Source organism: Protopterus annectens, chromosome 4.part0, assembly GCF_019279795.1.
Source record: "Protopterus annectens isolate FY-2018-M chromosome 4.part0, PAN1.0, whole genome shotgun sequence".
NCBI lineage: Eukaryota > Metazoa > Chordata > Ceratodontiformes > Protopteridae > Protopterus > Protopterus annectens.
Window position 1 is genome coordinate 615,528,359 of NC_056733.1, and position 22,950 is coordinate 615,551,308.

The 22,950-nt window shown below is 42.2% G+C and overlaps 1 protein-coding gene across 7 annotated transcripts in view; it reads left to right on the forward strand.

Annotated features, from left to right (window-relative positions):
- The window catches only part of RILPL1 (Rab interacting lysosomal protein like 1), an 877,667-nt gene that overhangs the window by 216,038 nt on the left and 638,679 nt on the right, over positions 1–22,950 (forward strand). For 5 of the 7 annotated variants that reach the window (XM_044068562.1, XM_044068560.1, XM_044068559.1 and 2 more), the window contains exon 3: positions 22,437–22,487. The exons of the other annotated variants lie outside the window; for them this stretch is intronic. In XM_044068562.1, the coding sequence (XP_043924497.1) occupies positions 22,437–22,487 (51 nt within the window). The remainder of the gene's footprint in view (positions 1–22,436; positions 22,488–22,950) is intronic. 7 annotated transcript variants of the gene reach the window in all.

The following is a 22,950-nucleotide window of genomic DNA, read 5'->3' on the forward strand; positions in this document are numbered from 1 at the left end:
GGTGGAAAAAAGCACAAGATATTGAATTTAGGGGAACAGAAAAACAAACAAACAAATGATGTGTCTTCTTGACAGAGTAACAGAAAAGGAAATCACAGACAGTGACTTCAGAACTGCAAAGTAAAACTGCAAAGGGTAGTTGGTCAGAACTTCCAAGATGGCTGCACACTGGTAAACAGCTTAATTTCAGCTCTTCCAGTGTAAAAAAAAAAACAAAAGAAAGAAACGGATATAAGGGTTAATAATTGTGACAGTTTTAGTAAAAGTCAGTTACTGGCTAGTAAGTACACTGCCTGGATGCCAACAAAGAAGAAACTTAAAGAACCTGAACAAAATCAACTAGAAAAGGTAAAAAGAAAACACTGACTGGAAAGAATCTTGTAGCTGTTCAGCAAAAAGCAGTTTAAGCTCCAGCTTTGGTACAAGAGATGGCTTCTAGTAATTAAAAGAAAAAAAAATGTGCTCAGAGCTGATTAAAATAAATGAAACACTGAAGGAGTATATCAACTCAAATAACAAAAGGCTGGAAAATGGAAGAAACTTTACAAATGAACTGATAAAACTACAAAAATCAGAGATTGAAATGAAGAAAAGGCTGGCTGAGTATGAGACTATTTCAAGAAGAGATGTTTCAAAAAATGGTAGAGTTAGATAGAGGACAGAGCACACACAGAAAAAAAATGAGATTTTCTGCTGTACCAGAGAAGCTGGCAGGAATAGACTGTATTAATTTTATGAAGGCACTAATAAGCACCTGGACTGTTACTATCCTGTAGGATTTGTTAACTGAAAAGGCACAGCATGTATATGCTCCAAACCTGGCCATGAGAAAGCAACCAAGACCTGTATGAGTAAAGATGCAATTGTGCCAGCAAAAAGAGTTGATCCTGAAAAAACTGTGTCAGAAGGGAGAAGTATTAAAATTAGAGACAGCAGAGTGTTTGTGGAAAACGATTATTCACTGTACACCAGACAAAAGAGGAGCAAATTTATCCCAGCAGTCAAGGAATGTTGAGAGACTGGTGTGAGATTCAACCTGCTGTATCCAACTGTCTTCAGAATATTTTTCCTGGAGGACCAAACTCGCTTTTTATGCAGAATAGGCTAAGGAGAAAGTACAAAAGTTTTTTCAGCAGAAAGTGAGCCATTAAACAGAATAGGATTTTGCTTCTCATTCATCTGATAACAAAGCCCATAGAAAGACTTTTCCAGTGGAATCTTTTTCAGTGTTCCAAATGAAAATGCTTGAGAGACAGAAAAAAAAGCACAGGAGTTAACTAAAAGAATCAGGAATACTTTGTACTTAAACCAGCACCTCGGGTTGGGAGATGGAGATAAACAGGATGAAGACTGTAAGCATTGAAATTAATGAATGATGTTTTATAATCTCATATTTAATCACATTTGTGAAATATGGCTTTACAAGAAAAAGTGGCTGAGAATGATTAAACTTTTGACTTTGTTAAACGTGTGAGGGAGACTGAAAAGCATATACCCCATTTCATGCCTTTTAATGTTTGGAAGGACACTAAAAGGAAAATAAAATAACTGTAAGGAAAAGGGTTCCTATTAGATGACCGAAGGCGCATTCTATCGAATGCGTCTTGGTCGAAATTAAAACAACGAAAAAACAAAATAGTGACGCAGCTTTTAAGTGAATTCGCTTGGCCGCTTCCATTACTTTGCCGTTTTCGGCACTGTAGTGTGATCTCGAAGTTGGTATATTTAAGTAGGGGGGTGTGTGGGGGGGTGAAGCCCCCTTATGTATTCTTTCAATTCGCTGTTCTGAGCTTTTGAGATTGTAAGCTTTCTCTTACATGGGATCGATTATTCATCGTTTGCTTTTTTAAGCATTCGATGATATAATATAGACCCAAGGAAAACAATGTTCTTAACAGTATCTGTATAAAACAGTTTATGATGTAAATTGCATGTTATTTAGTAAGGTGTTTTTAGTGACTGTTGTATGTGATAAAGATACTAAGATACTTTTTTCTTTTTAAGAAATAAAGCATTACAATGTAAAAAGAGAAGAAAGGCTGAACTAAAGCTTGTTTAAGTTAATATGCTGTAATCTTGGGCTGCTGGGATTGGGAAATTTGTGTAAAAGTGCACTGATTATAATATGTGTAGAAATTAGATATTTTTTCTTTTGTATAAGTAAATGTCTGGATTAGCATGTGGCTTAATAAAATAAGTTTTGTGTAAGAATGTGGGCTTTAAAAATAAGAGAATATCGTAAATGTAATAAAAAGTATTCCTTTAGCAAATAAATGTTCAGTATGAAGTCAGAAGTCTGCAGCAGAGGGCAGCTGCACATTCTGTTCTTATGTTTCCGTGGACACAAGCGAATTACAGGTGCAGGCAGTAAATCTCAAGAGTTCTGGACATTGCTGAGAGAAACATAAAATTAAAAGGTACAATGGCAAGCAGCTAAGTTTGTTTGTTTCTTTCGGCTTTTCCCGGTTAGGGGTTGCTGCAGCGGAACTCCGGTCCGTTAATGAGTGGCAGTAGATTTTGACGTGCTGGCTTGCCGGGCCTAACGCATAACCTTCAACGAAGGAACGCCCATTCACGCATGTCGCCACACAGAACTCGCTCTAACTGAGAAACAAACGGGCAACATCTAACTCTGAGGTGACAATGCTACCGCAGCACCAACACCGCAGCGGCAAGCAGCTAAGTAAAAAATAAAAATATAAAATTCGAAATTATTATAAGTGAATAAGAGATAGCAGCTTTCCTGCTACCTAAATACTTTAACGCATTTACTAGAACTGTGTATAATTTAGTTTTATTTAAAGATATATAGTGCCGTTTTTCTTAAGGCTAAAGGTTAATGTTTTCTGAAAGCATACAAGCTGTTTTTCACATCTGGGAGGGGAGTAAAGACAAAGACAAGGACAGACAGCAATTAGTGTAAGGAGGAGCACAGGCCGTAACATGTGCCTTAGCATGAATAACCTTAAATTTAGGTTAGCTAAAGCCTGTGGGGTGCAGCTGTTGGTTTGGGACAGTTGTTCCTGTCAGGAGGGTTAAACTTCATTAGTTGAAGATGTACATCGTTTTGTGTGTTTTCTTTAAGTTAACAGGTTCTGGGGGTGTGTTTACTTTTTTGTTTGAGGGCTTTCATTAAACCCAAAGTCTTTTAAAATATGACATAGGTTCATATGGAGATGACAAGAAACAACTGTTTAAAGGATCAAGCTTCCAAACATTAGTGGATGCATGTACCACAAAAGCTGGAAAGAGAAATTTAAAAAGCTGTCTTGTACAATGGGGTGGATAATAACATCTTATCATAACGGTTACACTATCAATATTATTTTGGAACCTGAGTGGCCTGACAGGTATAGACAAAATATAAGGGTATTGAATTATATTAACTGAAAATGGAACTGATACCAAACCAAGTAGTAAAGAAACAAAGTCCAAACCACCACACTGGTAATAAAATCGATTCTTTTTACTTCCAACCACAACAGATGAGCGCTTTCGTCTAATAGATAGACTTCATCAGATCTGATGAAGTCTATCTATTAGATGAAAGCGCTCATCTGTTGTGGTTGGAAGTAAAAAGAATTGATTTTATTACCAGTGTGGTGGTTTGGACTTTGTTTCTATACTATTGAATTATATTAAAAGAGCATGTTACAGGAAAACACATAGAAAATGAAACTTTGATAAATAAAGGATTTTAGAATGGATATTCAGCAGAATATGTGGGACAGAGGAAAAGGGGAGTACTTGTACTAATTGCTAGAGGAGATCTAATATTGATAGAAGGTGGGAAAAAAAAGAATTAATGGTAAATTTGCAATAGTAAGAGGATACCGACAAGGGAGGAAGATTATACTGGCATGTATTTATATTCCGCCTAAAACTGCTGTTATAGAAATGAAAAAAAAAATTGGTGAGAAATAATCTGCTTTCAGCAGGGAATATTACGTATAGGTGGGGACTGGGATTTGATTTGCAACAGTTAGAATGTATATTGGGGACCTAGAAGGGAAAATGCAACAAAAAAGGGTAGCTACACTTAATTGAATGACATGTAACTTAAGCAGAAGAACTCAGAATGGAAGATAACTGAGACTTAGAAGAGTCTTGAAGCTCTGAAATGAACTTAATGGCATCAGAGAGAAGAGCTAAAGAATATTTGGCCACATGGGTTTGCTAATTTATGGGTCTAAAGGCCAAAGTGGCTGATGTATAGACATTCTTCCCCAAACTGTCCATAACTTTACTCTCCTTGTCTGAGGGGAGAAGGGAAGTAAAAGTTGACATCTTAAAGGGCTTAGCAGACGCAGAAATTGTTGCGTCTGCAGAGGGCCATTTAAACAGGAATTTGCAGTCCTCTGGTACCTTGTAAAACCTGTCTGGCATTTTAGGGGCAGGAGGTTGGGAGTCGGGAAGCTTAGAGGCTGCAGACAATGCATTCAAAAAGGCTGGCAGTACAGGAGGAAATGCAGATGGAGATGGGGAGTCCATCTGTTGGAGGTCATAATATCTTTTTTGGATCAGAATCCGCAACTTCGCTGATGAGCAAACAACCAGAGAAGGAGTTCTGACTGGTGGCAGAAAAGTTCTGAGGCTTGGTACATGCCGTTGTCTGCTTTATACCAAACATCATTTTATGACCAACATTGGACAAATTCTATGTGCGACACCGCATGTACCTCACAGTAGCTTTAGGCTTTTGTATACTGGCCAGACATTCAAGTCAGCCGGCGGTGGACTCCCCCATGTTATGAATATTGCAACATATAGACAAGGACATGTATGGTTATGGTAAGATTTTACAGAACTGTCTTTTCGTTCCTGTGGAATGATGGGTAAACAAAGAGATAACATCCATACTTGCAATCTCTTTAGTATCTGCATTTTCAAAAGGCAAGTTAGAAAAATGTTGAGTCTTATCTTTAACAGTAATGTGCTGCCAGTTATTATAAATAGAAGTTGGAGGGTTAGTGTAATGGTTAAGGTGTTTACCTTACAAACATAAGGTACACAGTTTGATTCTTACATTTGAAAGGAAATTGGCAAGGCTAGTACTTTCCTATGAACCTATTTACTAATATGTGTTTATGTGCCAGAAGTTTTATACAGGGCTTAAGTGACATGTCTTATGCAGACTGCTTTAGGGCCCTATCCCTGTATTCTGTTTCCTACTTGCTGTTGAGGGGAGAACTATGCCTGGCATACAGGGCATTGTCATACCCCACTGGTGATGGACCTCCTGCATATCCACAAAACAAACAGCACCAGAATTACCCCTTCTAAAGACTTACCTGTGATATAAATTGAACCTGCTGGAGAGAGGGGTATGTATCCCAGAGACTACCCTATCTGTAGAACAGGCTTCCAATCCATGTGAAACAGAGTTCCTTCCTGACCCACTAAAAGTGTAACTTGGACAGTTGGATGAAGAACAGGAACTTTATCCCTGATTTGACAACTGTGTCTCTAATGGGCACAACCTGTAAATGGTTAGTCTCCCAGGCCCGTGCTTGTAAATGTCTCATCTCCCAAACCCTGCTCACACTTATCATGGGTGTCAGAACTTGTTAAGAGATTTGTGATGCATGGCTAGGCTTAAAAAGGCCTTTGTGGTCATTGGCCTATTAAACACATATGAACTTGCGAAAAGGGGTTTTGCTTTAGATGCAGAAACCAGTACAGTTGGACTAAAATGGGGGTTGATCTTATTTTTATGTATTTATGAATATCAAAAAGGGTACCCAGTCCAAAGATGCTCAATGTGTAGTAAACTTCAGCTGAAATAGTTTGATCCATTGACAGACCAATCATAATATTGTCAGTTCTTCTAGAAGAAATGTATTTTGTTTTATTTCATTGATTGAAACGACTTTATAAAAATTTGCTATCCATTAGCAACTAATGCACTGATGCAAAACTACCAGATGTACTTGAAATAATCACCAATCCCCAGCATATTGGCTTTCAAATTGATGTTGTTGATGGTATTGAATGTTTTGGTGTTCAAAGTGATATTGCTATTTGTGACACTGCCAGCCCAGCTAGACAGAATTTGTAAATAATTCTATGTCATTTGTGAATGGTAATATGATTTGTATGCTTGCCTTAAAAATGTAAGAAAACTATATGTTCTGTACTGAGCTTCAAGGTTGTAACCACAGTGCACTCTACTGGAAACGAGCAGAAATGTGTATAAATTATATGCCAATGCAAATGTATGGCTTCATAGTAAAAGTTAGAATATACAGAGTTTACTTGCAAACTCTGAGAAAATAAAGAAGTTTACGAGTGTTTACCAGAGACATGTTAAATTCTGTTGGTATCTGATTAGCCTGGGAACTAGATGCATGTGTCAAATAGTGATGTCATCTAGCTAACTCGGCAGTAATGTGTATTATTAATTTAAGAACTATGTCAGAGAGAAAGAGTGCATTTTGTATTTTGTTCTGGACGTATTAACAACTCACCAGCACTTTGCTTTGCTCTGTAAGTAAGTTATTTAGAACATAGTTTCTCTTAGAGATAGGAATATAGCAAGATTAGTACAAATGTTTTCTATATTTATGTGAAACTGTCCTACTATGTTATTTTAAAGTATTTCCTGTGACTGCGATCTCTGCTGTCACTGTGCTGAGTTAAAAAGAGTATTGTCTTGTGCTTTTATTATTTATTATTAAATATATTAAAGCCTGTTAATGGTGGCTGATTTTGTGTAGAGATATTTAAGCTCTTAGAGTACTTGCATGTATTTGGTAACACTCTATACGCCACTCTAGAATAGCCTTAAAAGTTTGGTCATACTTACAGTTTGGATAACAGTAACATTAGTCAGTGGAATTGGTCACCCTTTGGGAAGGGCCTTATAGTAGCTGATAAGTAGGGGTTCTGGTGGCAGTGCTAACTACCTTATGGTCTGGGCAGAAGGGGGGCTAGCTAGTAAACTGGTGCCAGCCTTTCCCGTGTGTGTGTGTGTGTGTGTGTGTGTGTGTGTGTGTGTGTGTGTGTGTGTGTGTGTGTTTGTGTGTGTGTGTATATATATATATATATATATATATATATATATATATATATATATATATATATATATATACACACACACACATAAACACACACCACACACACACATATATATGTATATATATATATATATATATATATATATATATATATATATATATATATATAGATCTATATATCTATATATATATATATATACACAAAAGTACAGGTATCCTTCTATTCATCTGTTGCAGTATTCATGACATGGGGGAGTTCCCCTCCGTAGGCAATCCGGCATCGGCCAGTATACAAAAGGCTTCACTACTGTTGGGTGTGTGGTACGTCATACACAGGCTGCAATCGTATGTCGGCCAAAAAAGTGACGTACGCGCATACCATCCTCAGAGCTTCTCAGGCACCAGATTCCAACATATGCTGACTCCTAGTCATCTGCGATTCTTCTAAATTCAGAAAAGTGCCCCGTTGGGGAATGCTTTGACTTTTACTACTGTCTTTAGTTAGGGTTCATGTTATCCACGAGGGGCCACTGTCATTGTGGATGAAAAATTCCACACAAGGGTAGCCACCTCCACTGCCTGTTCTGCTTAGGCCTAAACCATGACCAAAAACTGCTCTGTTTGTCAGGTGTTTGTCCCAAAGAGTTTAAGGAGTAGATTATCCTCCCTAGCTGTCTACCTTGGGAATCAGCACTTAAAGCTGCTATCAAAAAGCACAGTGGAGGGGATCCTCAGGGCCTGAAGCCGAGTCGACTTTGACACTGAAGGCCAAAAAGCAACATCTCTCTTGGAAGTGGAGGACAGCCCAGAGACATGCCTGGTTCTCAGCCAGATCTGGGAGCTGAGCCTGATGTCCAGGCCGCCATGGATTCGAGCATTAGGACGTCCACAGAGGCCCAGCAGGCATCCGTGTCAGATGTCCGAGGGGAACCATGGCTCATGATTACAGAAGGCCGTAAGGGGATTCCACCAATCCTTGTTAGGGAAGAGATCGATTCCAATCTGATCAAATGTAGGTCTATGTCTGGCCGGCCAACCCTACATAAAGCAGACCCGTACGGGAAAAAAAAAAAAAAACAAAAAAACAATCATATGTCTCCTTCAGCAGAACCTGCTAGCGATTGACAGGAATTCACTCAGGGCCTTTTTTTCAATGCCCTTATGTCCAGGTTTTACAGCCCCCCCCCCCCCCCCCCAGTACTGTTTCTCCACTTAAAAGAACTAGAGAAGAGGATACATCTGAGGAAAAGCCATCTTCAGAGGATGGGTCCCTGGCTTACTGTTCTCAGATCCCCCCCCCCCCGAATATGCCTTCCCTGAAGAGGAATGAAATGGCACAGACTTACAACTGGTAGATCTGTCCTTTGGAGAGACCCTAGCTAAGATGAGAGACCACTTTAAATGGGATAGCACCCAAGTATCTTAAGTACAAAAAAAGGTATTATGACCTATTACAGGTGAAATCACCAAGCCTATCACTATTACAGGTAAAATCACCAAGCCTATCAGCTCTCCCTCCTGTATTTCCCACCTTTCTCGATGCTTTTGCCTCAGCTTCACAGCACCAGATACCCAGCCACCTGCCCCCAAAAAGCCCAACCACATCTACAAGGTCCCAGAGGACTGCGAGTTTCTCTTCAGATGTCCTTCTGCAGACTGTTATGTAATTTCTGCAGCTTCTAGTAAGCCGTCAAAACTGCTGCCCTCCCCTACCTTCTGACCAATAATAAGGATAGCAGGATCCTGGCTAGACTAGGCAAAAAAAAGTATAGACTTCTGCCACCATTCAGGGCCATAAATTACCAAACACATATGACCAAATTTGCATTGGAACTTGTGTCCCAACTTTTACAGGTAATTGCAGGCCTGCCTGACTCAGAAACATAGAATCTTGGCTACTTCTTTGCTTGGTGCTTCTTTTCAAGTAGCATGCCACTCCATAAAATGCAGCTGTGATGCTGCAGAGGCTTGCACCAGAGCAGCTGCCTCTGGATCAGTATTAAGAATATTTTCTTGACTAAGAATTCAGCCCTTACCTGAGGACATAAAAGACAAACGTATGGATGCCCCTGTGGACAATTCTGCCTTGTTTGGACCTGCAGCTGCTAGCCTGTTCAAATCATTGCAGGAAAAGGGGTAAGGAACTGCAGGAATTGAAACATATATTTATTTTTGTTTTCCCTGTACCCAAGTTCCAAAGAAATTACCCTGCAAAGCCTGTATTTGTGTGTAGACATTGCCGTGACACACAACCCAGAACAAAAAAGGGTGACAGGAAACCACAACAGCTTAGGGCCCCACTGGTAGCCCCGCAATCTAATAGGCCCTTTCCAGATGAGCCATCCTCTTTTTGACTGCTTTCCCCCTCCTGCCCACATCCCACTTTCCCAGCACCTACCCCTATCCCTGCCAGCCTGGGAAAGCATAACTCAAGATGCCTGAGTCCTCTCAGTTGTACAAAAAGGGTACTTCATAGTGTGGGATCAACTACCCTCCTTCAGGGGCATCCCTCAACCTTCGAGGGAACAGCTTGCCTTTTTTCCATAAGTTCTCTTAGAATTATTGAACCAAGGAACCATTCTGAGTGTCCCTAGAAAACAACAGTCAAAGGATTTTATTCCAGTTTGTTCCTTGTGCCTAGGAAAGAAGGTACTTGGAGACCCATCCTCGATCTGTCCCATCTCAATATCTTTCTAAAGTACCCCCTTTCTGCATGCTAACCCTCCAGACTCTGTTTCCACTCATTCTGCCCTAAGCCATCATGATTACCATGGATATCAAAGTTGCATATCTGCACATTCCCATCCATTCCAACTAGAGAAAGTTTTTACGCTTCTCTGTATCATCATGCCATTTTCAATGTTGTGCCTTGCCCTTTAGACTTTCTACTTCACCCAGAGTCTTCATCAAATGCCTTGCTCCTGTGATTGCCCACTGCACACTTCAGGGAATATACATTTTTTTCTGTATTTGGATGACCTTCTCCTTCTACCTCCCTCTATAGAGGTGTTTGAACAAAATATTGCCTTTACCATCAATATTCTACAAAACCTGGGGCTCACCATAAACTTACAAAAATAAGTTCTTACCCCTTCAGAAGATCACATTTTCCTGGGGTGCAGGATACAAACAGATCTTATTAGGGTCTCTCTTCTCCCATATAAGGTACAGGACCACACCTCTTACTTCAAAAGCATTCTGCTGGTTTACCACCTAACAGCCAGAGAGTTCCTCAAGATCTTGGGCTTCATGGCACACACCATTCCTATGCTCCTCTTAGCCAAACTCCTCATGAGAAAATGGCAATGGTATCTAAAATCAGTTTGGATGCAACACCAGCACCAGTTAGAATTCTCCATTCTCCTCATCCCCTGTCTGAAGAGGGAACTTCATTGGTGGATACATCATGTGCCACTCAACCCAGGACTACCCTTACATCCTCCTGCCCCTTGTCAAGAGATCTGTACAGACAGCTCAAACGTATTTTGGGGAGCAAACTTCAGCCACCTGAAAGTGTAAGGCACCTGGTCTCCCTCTCAATTGAAGAAACATCAGAGTAAGGGAGATGAGGGCGCTGCTATTGACCATGCAAACTTTTCACCCCTTACTCCAGCCAGGACCTCTAAAGCTGTTCACAAACAATATGATAGTCCTCTAGTATGTGAACTAACAGGGAGGACCAAATCCTATCTGTTGTGCAGACTGGCTCTTCAGTCTTGGGAGCTGGCAGTAAAATTCAGGTAAGCCTTCAGGCAGTGTACATCCTGTCTTGTCAAAATTGTATGGCAGATTACCTGAGCAGGTGCCAAACACCATCCCACGAATGGATGCTCCAAAGGGAGGTGTTTCTAGACATTGTCCAGCAATAAGGTATTCTTCAAACAGACCTTTCTTGCCTACCCCATGAACAGACAGCTTCCGCAGTTTTGTGCCAGAGCGCCCCATCCTCTGGTCCGGAAAATGGCTACCTTTTTCTTTCTCTTGGAAGGGGCTGTTTCTGTATGCATGCATTCCCTCCCCTTTCCCTCATACCAAACGTCCTGTACAGAATTCAGCAGGACAAACTACAAATCTTACTGGTGACTCCCTTTTGGCTAACATGGCATTGGTTCCCTCTCCTCCTGCATTTAGCCAAGGGTAGTCACCACAAGTTACCTCGCAAAGTGGACCGCCTCACTCAAGACAAAGGGAACCTCATCCATCCCCACTTGGAGACTCTTCAGCTAACCCTGTGGGTGATAGGGTACTAATCCCTTTCCAGCACCTTTTCTCTGAGGATGTGCTCACAGTCCTGCAGGAGGCCAGGAAACCAAATACCAGAAAATCATACTTGGCATGGAAGACAATTTTAATCTGGTGTCTGAAATGAAATCAGGACCCATTACCAGTAGAAACCCCCTGGTTTTGACTTTTTTGTGTGAATTGCTCAATGCTGGTTTGGTGTACTCTTCAGTAAAACCTCATATGTCAAACATATCTGCATGTCTGCCTCTGTCTCTTCCTTTAGCTAGCAGATTTAAGGCAAAACAATTTCTTAAAGGTGTCCTACACATTAGGCCTCCGAGGAAACCTGTTCCGATGCCCTGGGTCCTTAACTTTGTTTTGGAGAAGCTGACTCTCCCACCCTTCGAGCCAGCTTCCTCAGCTTCTCTTCAACACTGTTCCTGGAAAACTGTGTTATTCCTAGCCTTAACTTCAGCCAGACGAGTGTGTGAGTTACAGGCCCTTTTGGTATCTCCACCTTTTCTAGTCTTCCACAAAGACAGGGTGTCCCTGCACACAAACTCCTCATTTATGTCCAAGGTAGTCCATGACCTATGTCTAAATCAATCCATGCACTTGCCCACCTTTTTCTGTTCTCACCAGAACTCTAGTGAGAAGGTCCTCCATACCTTAGATGTCCACAGGCAGTTTAGATTTTATTTGGATAAAACCAAGGCTGTTAGAAAAGTCAGATCCGCTTTTTGTTTCTTACCACCCCAGGGCTTTGGGGTGAGCTGTGTCCAAGCAGACTACTTCCTGCTGGATTTCCAAGACTATTTCCTTCTGCTAAACTCACCATGGTATGACTGTTCATTCCCCTATTAGGGCTCATTCCACCAGGGCTGTTGCCTCAGCTGGGGCTTTTTTCAAGGGGTTGGACACTAACTCAATTCTTGAAGCAGCTACACGGACCTCAGCCTGTACCTTCATCAAACACTGTAAATTAGATGTAATTTCTAAATCTAGAGCACGATTTCCCAGAGTCTTACTGTAGGGCTTCTGGAAAGCTCCTCAGCTGTTGTCTCCTCCCTTACTTCATGAGCTTTGTTTTTTGTTAACCGGGTTAGTCCAGCTGAGATAAAGGCCCATTTTCAGTGGAGACCTGAGGAGAAATGCTCCAGAAAAACAAGCCAGAAATTAACATGCATACATTCAAAAAAAAAGAAAGAAAATTACAGATGTTCTATAGTCCTATCTCACCTTCATTCTTACTGCTGGGATCAGAGCCGATCCACGGCTCCAACTCATCTTATTTACAAGCTCGAAGTCTTCTAGTTGGCTTGTGGCTAGGTAGGTATCCCATGGTGCACCAATACAATCCCCAGATCTCGTTTGCCACGTCGACGAGTTCGGATGTGCTTCTTCTTGGCCGTGGCTAAGTCTTACACATTTTGTTCAAATATTTGGATAAATCTTCTATTTCACTTTTTGATAGTGTTGTATAGTATTGTATAGCTGTAGTTAGTGTAGTGTTTGCAGTAAGAATAGTTAGCATTTATTAGACTGCCTTTTGTGTGCAGTTTCTTTAAGTACAGTTGGCTGTTGGCCTTATAGTACTTGGTATCCTGTGTGCCAGTTTTCACTTGGTTGATATATATATATATATATATATATATATATAGATATATATATATAGATATATATATATAGATATATATATAGATATATAGATATATATATAGACTCCTTTATTACTGTTTTCATACTTTTGATATTAGTAGTTGTAGGTGCCTTTTGCACTTAGTTTAGGCTGTGTGTGCTTGTTTAAATACTTAAGTAATAATTGTTTTGTGGAGCTTTCCGCTTGCTGATTTTTCCTGTTATTAGTGTTGCAGACAGAACGAGGTTCTGTTGACCTTGTTCTTTGTGTTTTCCACAAATTAGAACTGTATTCCTGTTCTGTTATGTGTGTGAGTCTCTCTACTTGTTTCTGTACCCCCTAGGTCCATTTTAGTTAGAGGACGTAGTTTTCCCTTTCTTTCCTACTCGGGCTAAGCCCATTTAAGTTAGAGGACCTAGTCCTCGTGGTGTTTCTTTACCGGTTCCTGTAGGGCTAGGCCCATTTAAGTTAGCGGACCTAGTCCTCCCATTTTCTTTCCTGTGTGTGTGTGTGTGTGTGTGTGTGTGTGTATGTGTGTGTGTATGTTCGTTCATCTTCTGTGAGATATCTAAGGAAGGCAAGGACCATAAGCCATCTGGCTTTAAAAAATGCATAAAATGCTCACAGGAGATGTCCATAACGGATGGCCACAGTAACTGCATTTACTGTCTTGGAGCCATCCATTTACAGGAAACGTGCTTATTTTGCCACTCTTTTAGTGCTAGGGTGTTGCAAGAAAGAAAAAGTAAGCTCATTCTAAAAGGTCTCCTAAAGCCTTCTTTTGAGGAAGATCTAGCTAGCTCTTCTTCCTCTGCTAGATCGCCGGGATCTAAAAAGGAAAAGTCCAAATCCTCTAAGAGGCCCTCCCCGGCACTGGCTGGTGTCTCGGAGCTGCATCTTAAAATTACTAAGTCTGATAAAATTACTGTCTCATCAGCCCCACTGAGTTTGGAGCCAATTAAGAGTTTTACTACTGTGGTTACAGGGTCGGCACCAAGTAGTTCGGAGCAGACCACTGAGAGTATTCAACGGAGCCGGTCTAGACACCCTTTATCGGTCTCTCCTATATTAAAGTCACCCATACTGCAGAGATCCTGTTCTCCTACTTTGTCCTCCAGGTCTTTCAGGAGTTTATCGGAAGAAGATGGTGAGAGGGTAGTGCTGAGACTTCTGAAGTCATCTGCCTTACCTAAGTTGTTGGCTCTGACCCAGTCGGTTCTGGGGCCACTTGAGTCCATCCCCCCTTCGGTGATTCCTCCTCCGAGCCATGCTGGTCTTTCAGAGTTGGAGTGTTTGGTACCGCTGGTGGAACCCTCTGTTCCAGCTCCCTCTGAGTTTATTTCAGAGCAGAGTTCCACTCTGACACTCTCGGTGCCGGCCATGGTGTCTAGGAGCCGAAGCTCCCCAGTCGGCCCCGACAGGGATGCCTGGAAACGAACCTCTTTGGTTCCTAGCCTTCCTCTCGGCGTGTCGGCGAGGGGGAGCTCTGACCCTATGTCTATCTCGGAGCCGATGGCTCTGGAACCGATGGCATCCTCAGTCTCCTCAGAGCCGAGGAGGTCTTCGGAGCCAGAGAGGTCGGCATTCGAGATGATGAAGAGTGTGCTGTCCCGATCATCAGCTCCTACCAGGGTATTGACACTGTCCCCTCTCCCCCCAGGACACCTACTTCTGTCTCAGCTCCTACTCTCTCTCTTTCTGGACCGCAGAGACCCGCAGCTTCAGGAGCCACTGGCTGGTGGCCCCCCACTCTTCCGAGACCTCCCTGGAATATCCTTCCGAGGAGCCCCCACAGAAGAGAACATGCAAGAAGAAGCATGTAGACTCCCAGGGTGAGTCACTTACCTCGGACACTGACCTCGAGGAGTCAGAAGGGTCCCCCAAGTCATCCTCTGATGATGTCTCCTTCATAGACATCCTGGAAATCCTTAAGCAGAGGTGTGGCTGGCCCACTGTCACCCCTTCTGATGAGGAGTCAGTGTACCCAAAGGCTTTCGGGTCTCAACCTTCAGCCTCTTGGGTGTCTCCACCCTTTGACAAACTGATGGAGCTAGTTAGTCGGAAGGTCTGGGGATACTCCTTATGCCGTGGAGCTAGTCCCCAGGAGACCAAATAAGTTTTTTTCTGTGTCCAGGGAAAAGGAATGTTTGTCTAAAGGTGTTCCCGTAGATGCCATGGTGGTGGCGGCGGCCACTAAGAAGGAGCTAGCAGAAACTTCTTCATCTGTTCATCTGCCGAATAAGGAGTCTCGAACGATAGACAGATACGGGAAGCGTATCTTCTCGTCAGCGGCATTTACTCTTAGATCGCTGAACTACCTTACACACTTCACGAGGCTTCAGAGAGATCTCCTTAAGGAGTTAAGAGATTCGCTACAAGGTACATGTACTGAGGAAGTCCCTGACAAGGTGTCTGCCCAGTTATCCACCTAGAACTCATAGTCAACCTGTCCATGAGGCTTATCTCGTATGCAGTTGATGGAGCGAGTAGAGCAGTGGGTTGAGGAATTTCCATAAGACGTCATTCTTGGATGCGTTTGTGTAATTTTGCAGAACCATTCAAGTCTACCTTTACCAATGCCCCCTTCGGTTCTTCATTGTTTGGACCCAAGGTAAAGGACACACTCATCTGGTGCAAGCAAGAGGGAAAAACGCACTCTGCCGTAGGAGTACGTTTTACTGTCCCCTATAGACCATACCCTAAGGGTCAGAAAGGTGGTAAAATGTGGTTCAAGAAATCCCAGAGGTTTTTCCCAGATGCACAGGGTGACTCCTTCTTCAGAGGTAGAGGAAGAGGAGGAAATGGTAGATGTTACCCTAGAGGCAGAGGCGGAGTGCAAAACCATGGAGGCCACAATTCGTTTTGGGGCCGGCCTTACGGGCGCTCCTGATGTGGGCCCCAACTGTGCTTCTCTGGAGCCGGTCGGGAGGTCACATTTCTTTGTATCCAGAAGCCTGGCTAAGTATCACTCAAGACAAATGGGTACAAAGAATTATTACCAGAGGTTATGTCATAACCTTTTTCTTTGCCACCCTATGTTCCCAAGAGTATCCCGGATGTTCCTCCCAATCACAGGGATCAGGCAGCTGTGGAGGTCAACACGTTGCTGGCAAAAAGAGTCATCCAATCCGTCCCTGCAGACCAAATAGGATCCGGAACTTACTCCAGATTCTTTTTAGTGCCAAAACATACAGGGGACTGGAGGCCCATCTTGGACCTCAGTAGATTAAACAAATCAGTAAAGAAGTAAAGAAGTACAAGTTCCGGATGGTGACACTGCAGTCTATTCTCCTGTTACTAGGGAAAGACATTTGGATGTACTCAGTAGACCTCCAAGACGCTTACTATCACATAAAAATGGACAGGGCGTTGAGGAGTCATCTACGCTACCGGCTAGGAACCAGTCATTGCCAGTTTCGTGCTTTGCCCTTTGGTCTCACCACAGCCCCCAGGGTATTCACCAAGTGTATGGCAGTAGTGACAGCTCACCTGAGACGCCGAGGATTCCAGGTGTTTCAGTATCTGGACGACTGGCTCCTGAACGTCCCCACCAGGCATCTACTTCTTCATACCAGGGATGCTACCATTCAACTTTGTGCCCAGTTGGGGATTTCTATCAGTTAGGAAAAATCTGCCTTATTGCCCTCTCAATTTGTGAATTTTATAGGTGCAGAGATAGACACAGTAGACATGTTGGCTCGTCTGTCAGTAGAAAGTGCACAGAATCTGGTTCTTCAAATTCAGCTTCTTCTCCCCCTATGAAAAGTCAAGGCCAAGACTATTCTGAAGCTTCTAGGGACCATGGCTTCCAACATACTACTAGTCCCGCTAGCCAGACTACACATGAGGGTTCTTCAGTGGCTGCTATCGTCCCAGTGGTCCTTTCAACACCTACCATTATCTCATCACATATTGCTGACAGACTCTTGCAAGAAGGACCTCATTTGGTGGACTCAACCCAACCAGTTAACCATGGGCACTTCATTTGTCCCTCGCTAACCCGTTGCCTCTGTAACCACGGATGCTTCATGGGGGGGGGTGCATTATCTAGGCAGGACTATCCAAGGCACATGGCAAGATCACGAGGCTCACCTGCATATCAACGTTCTAGAGATGAGGGCGGTGCTCCTGGCGTTGCAAGCACTTCACGACCTTCTGCCTCTTGGGACACTTGCGATACAATCAGACATGTCGGTAGTATGGTATATCAACAAACAAGTCAGAACCAGATCATACCCACTTTGTCGAGAGGCCATTCGGGTTTGGAAGTGGGCGATATCTTCCTTGCATTTTCTTTTGGCAACGCACATTCCAGGGACAACCAACGTAATAGCTGACAAGCTCAGCCGGGCAATCTTGATGCCTCATGAGTGGTCTCTGAAACAGGAAATAGCGGAGCAGATTTTCTGCTGGTAGGGACAGCCTTGCTACAATCTCTTTGCCAGCCTGATCAGTGCCAAATGCAGCAGCTATTGCTCCCTCATCCCTCCTCTGGGGGAGTAACCGAGAGACGCACTTGTTCACGATTGGCCCCTGGATCTTCTTTATGCTTTTCCTCCTTTTCCTCTCATACCCAAGGTTATTCAGAAAGCGAAACAGCCGGGAAGCAAACTGATCCTCATTGCTCCTTACTGGCCTCGTCTGGTTTGGTTCCCCTTTCTCGGGCCTCTTCTCCTAGACGATCCTTGGATTCTGGACCCAGAGCCAGCTCTCTTGACACACGTCAGGCTCACTTCACCCCACATTACACACCCTCAGTTTGACAGCTTGGCTGCTCCAGTTCCATCCCTAGTCAGGCTTCACGACTTCTCACCCTCTGTGACTCCTATCCTAACGTCCTCTCATAAACCCTCCACTAGGAGACTATATTCTAGTAGATGGAGGAGATTCTCTATCTGGGCTGAGAAAAAGAATGTTGACTGTTATACCGCCTCCATTCTGGTGGTTTTGGATTTCCTGTCAGAGCTTTTCCACCAGGGATCTGCAGCTCAATCAGGGTTCAATTGGCAGCAATTTCTAATTTTCATCTAGGCGTACAAGATTCTAATTTGATTTCACATAGGCTGTGCAAAACCTTCCTCAAAGTGTTAAGACCACCATTTCAAGAACCTGTTGTTTCATGGGATTTGAATTTCGTGCTTTCCAAATTGACGTCTCCACCCTTTGAGCCTTCTTATTCTTCACCTTTGAAATTTCTGTCTTGGAAGACTTTTGTTTCTGGTCGCTATCACATCTGCCAGGAAGGGTGTCAGAGTTACAAGCACTATCTGTAAAACCCCCTTATCTGATTTTTCACAAAGACAGAGTATCTCTTTGTAGTAATCTATCCTTTGTCTTCAAGGTCTGTTCTCATAGCACTTTGAATCAATCCATAGAACTTCCGGTGTTCTTCCCAAATCATTCCAATGCAGCAGAGTACAGGTTTCATCAGTTTGATGTTCATAGACAATTACGTTTTTATTTGCACCGGACTAAGGAATTCAGGAAGTCAGATTAATTATTTATTTCCTTCTCTGAATCCAGTTCAGGTTTACCAGTTTCCAAAGTGACCCTCTCAAATTGGATATCTAGCTGTATAGCTTACATTTATACCTCTGAGGGTAGGACTTTACCTTTCAAAATCAAGGCTTATTCTACAAGATCTCAGTCTACCTCTGCAGCCTTTCAAGCCAGGGTCCCACTTGATAATATCTGTGCAGCAGCAACTTGGACTGCCCCTCACACATTTATTACTCATTACAAATTGGATTTAACCTCCAGGGGTAGAGCATCCTTAGGTTCCATGGTACTCGAGTATTTTTCCTTGAGCCACCCAAGAATAAGGTGCTAGGTGAGCTGTCCCATCAGTAAGAATGAAGGCGAGCTAGGACTACAGAACATAAAAAAGTTATGTACTCACCATAACGTTCCATATTTGTAGTCCATTTCGCCCTTCATTCTTACGAACCCACCCTCCTACCCCCATCCTGGAAGTACCTGGAGACAGAACAATATTGTTATCATTATTCACTGGAGATCTTTTATTATTGGCTTCTTTCTGTATGTTTGTTATTATTTCTCCTAGTTAGCAGCAAACAAGATCTGGGGATTGTACTGGTGCACCATGGGATACCTACCTAGCCACGAGCCAACTAGAAGACTTCAAGCATGTAAATAGGCAGAGTCGGAGCCGAGGATCGGCTCCGATCCTATTAATAAGTATGAAGGGCGAGATGGACTGCAAACATGGAACGTTATGGTGAGTACATAACTTATTTTTATCGCTGCACAAATTGACAGTAACAAATTTACATGAAAAGTATATACAAGATAAAAAAAAAACAGAAATCCACCAGGTAGCTCAGAAAGAATCCACCAAAAATTCGAAATAAGACAGAACTTTAGCATAAAAATGTTTTATTTGCTTTCGTTACACCAGGGAAGACATGTGGTAAGACAAAAGTGAATAAAAAGTTTTTACACTAAAATTCTGGCTTATCTCAAATTGTTGGTGGATTCTTTCTGAGCTACCTGGTGGAATTCTGCTTTTTAGTTTCATTTCTTTCCATTTCTGGGGCATTTTTAAGTGTATACATGATATAATGGCAGAATGAACAGCAGATGTATGTTTAGAGAAAGTCAGACTTAGATTCACATAAGCATTTCGTAATATTACAGAAAATGGAGCTAGAAGGTAATAAAAACATGATAGTGTTGCTGTTTACAGAGTATAAGTAACAGAAGAGCAGCAGTTAACTATCATATGGCAATTGGAATGTGGTTCATCAGTAAGCCTAAAAAAAAAGCTCTAAGTTTTATAGGGTCATAGGTTGGTACTAGGCTATTGGCACTAGGGCCTATACAAGCCTAGCCATAACAATTCCCTGGATATATCTTCCCACAATATTTACTTCCCTGGACCCCTGTCTAGCAGGGCGACTAACGTGATCCCCGGGGTGAATTTCCTATCTCCCATCCAATCGTCAAGGTTTCTTTTGAAGAGGGCCAAGGAGGTGCTCTGCTTGACATGTATGGGCAGTCTATTCCAGAGTATGGGGAGTCTCTGTGTCAGGAACCTATCCCTCCAGCATGTTTTGTTCATTGTGATGACAAGGTTTAGATCCCTGGAGCGTGTGGCTCTGAGGGATTGGGATTTCTTTAAGTGGAGCGTGTCCAACAGCTCAGGGTTTGACACGGCCTTGTATGTTAAGCAGAGATCGCCTCTGAGTAGACGATATGCCACAGAGTATAGCTGGAGTTTTTTTAAACGGTCAGCATAGGTCATCTGCTTTAGGCCTGTGATTCTTTCAGTGAGGTATTTCTGCGGCCTTTCCAGTTGTTGCAGGTGTCTTGTGAGGTACATACCAAATGGGGCGTTGTACTCTGTAATGGGTCTATTGAGGGATGAGTACAGTGGGACAATGACCTCCTTTTGTCTGGATGAAAAGCCCTTAGTGATGAGGTGTGCCACAAAGAAGGATTTCCTGAGTGTTGTGGCAATGTGGTTATCAAAGATGAGACCACTGTCCACCTGTGTCCCTAAGTCTCTCATCACACTTTCAGTGTTTAGTATACTGCTACCTATGTGGTAATTTATGGGTACATGTTTTTTCCCAAAGGGGATAACTATACATTTCTTGGCGTTAAGCTTGAGCCCATGGCTCTGGCACCAAGCATCTGTTTCTGTAAGGCCCTTTTGTAGAATATCCACATCATTTGGGGATTCAATAATGGCTTCCAGTGTGCAGTCATCTGCGAACTTTGTTAGCCAGAGTAAAGAGGGGTGGGGGGAATTGTCCCACTTGTTATGAATACTGCAGCAGATGAATAGAAGGATATAAAATAGTTGTGTAAAATCTTACAATAATGATAGATATCCTTCTCTTTTCTGTTGCAGTATTCCTATCCCTCCTTCCTTCCCTCCCCCTTGGCTTTGCTTCTTCTTGGATGATTCTTACCCTATTTCCTTAAGCATTCCTCTTGGGGCAGTCAGTTCTGAGGATGGTGCATGTGTACATCACTTTTATGACCAACGTCCGATCGCAGTCTATGTGCGAAAGTCTTTTGTATACTGGCCGACGTCTGGTTGCCTACAGTGGGGAGCTCCTCATGTTATGAATACAGCAACAGTGAAGAGAAGGACATCTATTGTTATAAGATTTTACGCAACTGTTCTGTATATGTGTGTGTGTATATATATATATATATATATATATATATATATATATATATATATATATATATATATATATATATATATATATATATATATTAGAGTCATGCTTTCTGTATCAGAAAATAATACTTTATTAATAAACAAAATCTAAGTAATAGGTATACATGTTTTTTTAATGCATTGTATTCTTTTGGGCTTGCCAGCCATCACCCATGCTGTATTCAGTCAGCCATTTATTGTACCTTGGGTGAGAATCAGTGGACGGTCATCATCCAAGTGGCCATCAGGGATTTTTACATGTTTTAACTCCCTCCTTCCCTCCATCCTCCCATTAGTCTGGATGAAGGTATACCATATGCCCCACAGTACTGCCCTTGGCCTTGTGTGCTTCCTCACATGCACTTCTGGTGTATGAACACGCCCTTCCTGCTGCCACTATTGTGTGCCCAGTCCTTGCTATCTGAGAGTAATGCAGCAGTCCAGCAGTCTGTCACCTCCCAACTGGGCAAATGAACTATCACTTCTCAGTCCCACCCTCCTTAACTGCCTTATTCAGTGTATTGCTGTATTTGCACACACTCTTTCACACCAAATTGTATTTCTAGACTAAAATGTTCTTATCAGGTAAATGTATTTTAAGAGATTGGGTACATTTTATAGTAATTTATTTAAGGTAGTTATATTTGAGGTTAGGTATGAAAATGTGTGCTGCTAGCAGCTTTGGTTTAATACTGATGTAGTCTAGTATGAGATGAAAACAGTATATATGTGCTCTTCTGATTTGCAAACAGCCCTGATGAAGATGACTGCATTAGTTGGGTTGACCACTGTGTATATATACATCACAGACTGTCTCACAGTGCAAATCCAATCAACATGTCCTCTCATTTCCCCATCTTGTACTTTACATGTCATCACCCTTATGGCTGTCTAACATGATTGGCCATCCCTCCCCATCCCCAGATGTTATTTATAGGACTGTTCAGTGATTCTCTCTGAGATCCTTCCCTAAGCCATGTTAGTAGTGCTCTGTCAGAGACACTGCACTAGACAGAGGGACTATTTCTGTTTCCATTGTTTTAACTCTTATGCATTCCAGTCACAGGGAGATTCAAACTCCTGACTCACTGGCATAGGATAGTTGGTATTGAAACACTGAGGTGAGCTTGTTGGGAGCTAGATGTTGCAAAACAGTGAAACCAGAATCCGGAAGCCATGATATTTCTGGTTTTCACTAAGCCCTCATGTGTCTCATGTGCAATGCATTTGGTCTCTCTCTGTCTCTTTTTTTTGATTGACACTAGAATTGTAAGTTTGGCAGGTAACCCTGTATTGTTTAGAAGACTCTACTTGCTTAACTGCATTCCTCAGTTCATCTTACTTCATCTTCTTTTTCCCCCAGGCTTTGTTAGCTTTTCTGAGCTTCACAGAGTTTACACCAAAGTTCATAGTGGTAAGGATTTATTTTATTATGTTTCAGTTCATTACAGCTGTTTTACTTTGTCATTTGCATACACACATTGTTTTCTATAATTATTTATTTCCTGTTTCATTGCATCTTCCCCTGTTAAATGAATGTTTCATGTACTCTGTCATGGCCAGGTTACTGTGATGGTCTAGAAACTCTGGAAAGGGAATTTAGTGTGGTAGTGAACATAGCAGATTGGCACTTTGTTTGGTGGAGGGCTATTGTGCTTTAGTCTGCAGGTAGCATTTTAAATGGCTTCCTTATTTTGCTTTGGAGACATTACAAATGCACACGTAACTTGTATGCGAATCATAAATAATTTTAGTTTGCAATGCCACAACATAGATTTTCTGTTCTGTCAGCACACTAACAGGCCCTTGTCAGAACTGCTGATGGTAGTGGTGCTGCTGCTAATATGAAAATGTCACTGCACATACACTTTCATCTT